Source organism: Nanorana parkeri, unplaced genomic scaffold (genome assembly GCF_000935625.1).
Source record: "Nanorana parkeri isolate BGI_ZX_2015 unplaced genomic scaffold, ASM93562v1 scaffold1776, whole genome shotgun sequence".
Classification (NCBI taxonomy): domain Eukaryota; kingdom Metazoa; phylum Chordata; class Amphibia; order Anura; family Dicroglossidae; genus Nanorana; species Nanorana parkeri.
Window position 1 is genome coordinate 95,016 of NW_017308044.1, and position 4,809 is coordinate 99,824.

The 4,809-nt window shown below is 47.1% G+C and overlaps 1 protein-coding gene across 1 annotated transcript in view; it reads left to right on the plus strand.

Annotated features, from left to right (window-relative positions):
- ANKZF1 (ankyrin repeat and zinc finger domain containing 1) overlaps positions 1 to 4,415 on the plus strand; it is a 13,766-nt gene extending 9,351 nt beyond the window's left edge. Inside the window, exons 11-15 of the mRNA XM_018571534.1 lie at positions 698 to 968; positions 2,664 to 2,775; positions 2,882 to 3,049; positions 3,713 to 3,786; positions 4,279 to 4,415. Of these exons, the coding sequence (XP_018427036.1) occupies positions 698 to 968; positions 2,664 to 2,775; positions 2,882 to 3,049; positions 3,713 to 3,786; positions 4,279 to 4,405 (752 nt within the window). The 3' untranslated portion in view covers positions 4,406 to 4,415. The remainder of the gene's footprint in view (positions 1 to 697; positions 969 to 2,663; positions 2,776 to 2,881; positions 3,050 to 3,712; positions 3,787 to 4,278) is intronic.
- The last annotated feature ends 394 nt before the right edge of the window (positions 4,416 to 4,809 follow it).

Below are 4,809 nucleotides of genomic sequence, written 5' to 3' on the forward strand. Positions count from 1 at the left end.
CTTCAAATCAAGAGCCCCCCTTCCACATCAAAGTCCCCCGTCACATTAGGAGCCCCCTTCCACATCACATTCCCCCGTCACATTAAAGTCCCTCCTTCATGTTATGAGCCCCCCTTTCTCACCAGAGTCCCTCTTTACATTAGGAGTCGCCCCCACCCTCCATGGATTAGCCTAATTTGTTTTAATGGTGCCAGCAGAATTTTGAGGCACCTTGAGAAGGCACCCCAGGGTGATGCAGCACCCTGGTTTAGAAAAGCTGGAATAGAAGAAGCCCCGCCACTCAAACTATTTTGGTGCTCCGTTTTGCTTCAGGTGCCGGCTGTGAAAGCCCATCCTCGCTCGCTGTATCCCAAAAACACATACATTGCGAGTCCCTACATGGGAACTGCTTCTCTCTAACTTGTTTTACCCTTACGGGCTCAGTCATAGAGGCCATACCACTAAGCCCGTAAGAGTGAAATGAGTCAGAGAATCGGTTCTCAGGCGGGGAATGGCTATGTGCATGTTTGCCTGAATAAAGTTGTTTTTTTTTTTTTTTCTCAAAGGAAGTGATGTGATTGGCACGTTGCCTTCTAATTTAAGTATCTGACAAACCTGACTGGTTGAACTGTATCCAAAACCTATATAAAACCTTGGATTCTGGCTGGCTGTATCCGAAACTAATTGTTTTCTCTCTGCATGCTGTTGTGTTTTCAAGGTGATGAGCTGAGCAGGCTGCGGAATTCCCTGTTCACGTGCTGCAAGACGGGAGATTCCGAAAGCGCTAAACAGATCCTGCAGGACCTTCTTCCTGACTTTTCCCCCTCCCCGTCCCCTCAGACCAAATCTCCAGCCAGCGAGGTGGTGAGCGGACTGGTGAATGAGCGTCTTCCATTGGAGCAGCGTACACTGCTACACGTAGCTGCGGCAGCGGGACACGGAGAAGTGGCATGTCTGCTCATGAATGCTGGCTGGGACCCGGCCCTCAGGTAAAGTCTCAGGGTCATGCTCAGAATTTTATGTGTATATATATATAATTTGTTTTTTTATCTTGGCATATTTTAGTAAATCATTGCAAAATGTAGAAACCTATAAAACAAAACGCAACCAGACGCCATCTTTCACTGGTCTGACTTCAGTAGAGTAATCTCTACTGCACTTTACTCTGTGTGGAGCTTTTTGCATAAGCCAAGGGTAGGCCACCTCGGCACTCCAGCTGTAGTGGAACTACAAGTTCCATGAGGCATGGCAAGGCTCTGACAGCCACAGGATTGACTCCCAGAGGCAGAAGCATGAAGGGATTTGTAGTTTCACCACAGCTGGAGCACCAGGTTCGCCCATCTCTCGCTTTGGGACTGTTCTGCTGTGCAGCTGGCCATGCAATTTGATAGAGCCACTGAACGCTCTGTTCCATTTTTCTTCAATATCAAAAAGCAGTTAAAGGGTTAGTTCACCTTTTTACAAAAAAATGAAAAGGTGAACTTACTCATAACACTCTTCCCACCCCCTTGGTAATCGCTGCACTTAGCTGCTGTTATGACCATCTACCGCTGCCTACACAAGCTGGCGTAAAGGGCCACACACTTCTAGACTTCACTACACAGCCTCCGACTTCCAGCTGCATCAAAACAAAGGGTGGGCAGTGTCTTACAGTTTATTTTCTTTACAAATCGGCTATAGCTTGTGTAGAAAAGCCTTCCCCTGACCCTTGCTGTTTGTGTTTGAAGCAGTGGCCTCTCTGAAGTGGTCTGGCATCATCCCTGTTGAGTCAAAGGTAGAGCTCTCCAATCATCAGGGAGCATGAGGGTTGCTAATTGCAGAGTTATAGGATTGACTCGGAAGTAGGCATCCTAGACCTCTGTAGAGAGGCCCCTGCTTCTTAAGGCCCCGTTCACACTGAGCGATTTATCGCGCGTTAATTCCCGCGATATCGCGGCTATTGACCGCGCGATATCGCTCTCCAATGCTTGGCAATGGGGCAAAGGGTCCTGCTGTTGCGGGTCGTGCGTCGCTGCAGCAGGACCCTTTTTTGGAGCGGATTTTGCCGCGATTCAATGCAAGCATTTGCGTGACATCGCGCAAAATGCAAATCGCGCGACAAACGTGCGATTTGCGAATCGCGCAGTGTGAATGGGGCCTTACAGAGAGCAAGGGTATACTCTGCAGCTGCTGGCAGATGACAGGCTTTTCTACTCAGGCTGGGGCTCTTTTGGAGAGAAAAAAAAAACTAAGAGATTGAACACCTTTTTTTTTGTTTTGCTGCACCTGGAATGTGTTCACCTGATTTTAAACTGAGGGTTTAATTGGGCTTTAAGTGCTGCTTCTGGTTAGAGGAGGCCTAATCAATGCAGGCTGCCATTGCTAAAATCTCCTTTTATAAATGGCATATTTAAAAAATTGTTCTCATGGACTTTGAACAACCAAATCGGAAATCATTGTTCCCTGGTGTCTGTAAATATAAGCTGGTTGCTTGCTTTGGCTTATTACACCTGGCACCTAATACTTGCTCTTTGATGGTCTCTGAAACACGTCCGCCATTCACACGTCTTGCCCTCGCCACCAGAACAAGCCCTGAGAGTCGGGAGCAAAGACTGCATTTGAACACACACTAGAGACTACACTGACTTCATTTGGTTTGTCATTTTACGTTGTCAGTGGCTGAGATTTGTAATCCTGTCTTGTAGGGACTCTGCTGCACAGACGCCGTATTCCGTGTGTGCTGACAAACGCACCAGAAATGCCTTCAGGAAATATCGGGAGGATAACCCAGACAAGTACAACTATGGCAAATCTCAGGCGAGTGTGCAAAGACTGGCTTTAGTATTTGTAAAGTGTTCCACGTTTCTCTTTGGCAACCAGCATGTCAGTGTCACCGAAGATAACTTTCCTTTTGTGGGCGCAGATCCCAGGGCCAGTATCGGAGGAGGTGGAGGCTCGTCGGACTGAAAAGAAAAAAGCTCAAAAAGCCCAGAGAAAGGAGAAAGAGAAGGAGGAGAAGGAAGAGAGGCTGAGGAGGGAGGTCGAGGAGGCTGAGAAGAAAAGATTTGCAGCATTGAGTGATCGTGAGAAGGTGACAATTCCGAGCTGATTACTACTGATCCTTGTTTTCATCATTCTGTCCTCAGAACGGGGCACGCATTTTTAACACGGTGTAATATTCAGGGCGGATATGACCCGTAGCCAGCCGTATCAGATAATAAACTTTTATTCATTTCCACAAACAATCAAAGTAAATGGCTTATATTCAGCAAACACAAGACTTCGGCTCAGCGCCTGTATACTAAGTCCCACCTCAGGGTTAGGGTCCCAGCCTCAGGGTTAGAGTCCCAGCCTGCGCACAGAGGGTTCCAGTATGGACGCAGGTGCCCCAGCAGTGTCTTGGCAGACTCTACTCCACAGCTTAACACACATAGCCATGTGTCCTGTTCCAAACACTCCAGACAGACTGACTGGCTTCCTGTTCCTTTTTAACACACCCTCTGGCTGGTGGTTTAACCCTTTCATTACCAGAACTGGCTGTAGTCAGGGATGGAGGCTCTGAATACAAGGTGACTTTAACGGGACCACCACCTAAACAAGGGAGGGATATACCGTCCATCCAGGACCCATTCCTGGCGTCCTGTACAACGGAGACCGTTTTGATGGAATGTGCTTGAACTTCCTTTGGTTTGATTGGCATCTTTTTGTCTGTGCTGTTTTATCGTTGATATCCTTTTTCTTTTCTCCCGCACAGAGAGCTCTGGCTGCAGAACGTAGGCTGGCCGCTCAGCTCAGCCTCAGCAAGGAGACCTCTGTGAATAACGTCAGGTGAGGATTGCTGACACACAGTTGGGACCATAAGGGGGCCATTTACACGGGTGGTGAGGGTCCATGTAACATTGTGTGCATTCAGCATGTGGCTGAATGCACACAATGTTAGTGAACATCCGTGGCCAGCAGCGCTTACTGGTGAGTAAGCGCCAAGATGGGAAGTACATGTGAAAGATGCACTATATTGCCAAAAGTATTGGAACACCCCTCCAAATCATTGGATTCAGGTGTTCTGTGAAATTTCCTTGCTATTAAATATTCCGCATGGCAATATAGCGAATGTTTATATGTGGTCTGAACTGGACTTGATGGTGGTTATAGTATTAACAAAATAGCTGATGTTCACTATTATTCCTACCATTGACCTATGAGATAGAATTGAGTTATTCTTATAATGCTTTTATGGCACCACACTGTTGGATGTACTTTCCAGCTCCCAGAATGCACCTGACCATTGACACTGGCATTTTTTATTTTCTTTCGTCACAGGAGATGCTGGTTATGTGGCGAGTCTCTGTTGGGAAAAGTGCCTTTTGAATACCTCGAGTTCTCCTTCTGTTCTACCCGCTGTTTGCACGAACATCGACGGAGCCAGTCTGACAAATCTCAGCAGTAGCTGCATCTCCTCTGCTAAGGGGGGGCGCAGTGTGATGTGTCCATGAACTGTGAGATACAACACAGGACGGCTGCTGCAGCCAGTGATTACCTCATCCCTGAAGATGGATCGTGTCACGACGTCAGCGGAATATGTCACAGAGGACCCAAAACTGCATTCAGTTCAACATTTATTGTGTATTTCCGATAACTGTAGGAGAGTATAGACTTAGGACTGAAAACAGCTTATGAATTGTTGGAAGGTGCTCTGGTCAAGAATTCCTCCAGGTATTAAGAAAAACAGCAACAAAAAGAAAAGAACAAGTCTTTATGAGGACCCTGTGCACATACATGTGAAGGAATTCAGAAATTTGGATCTGTGTGTGGCCACGTCATCATAATTACCAGTGCTGGAGGCACGCACAG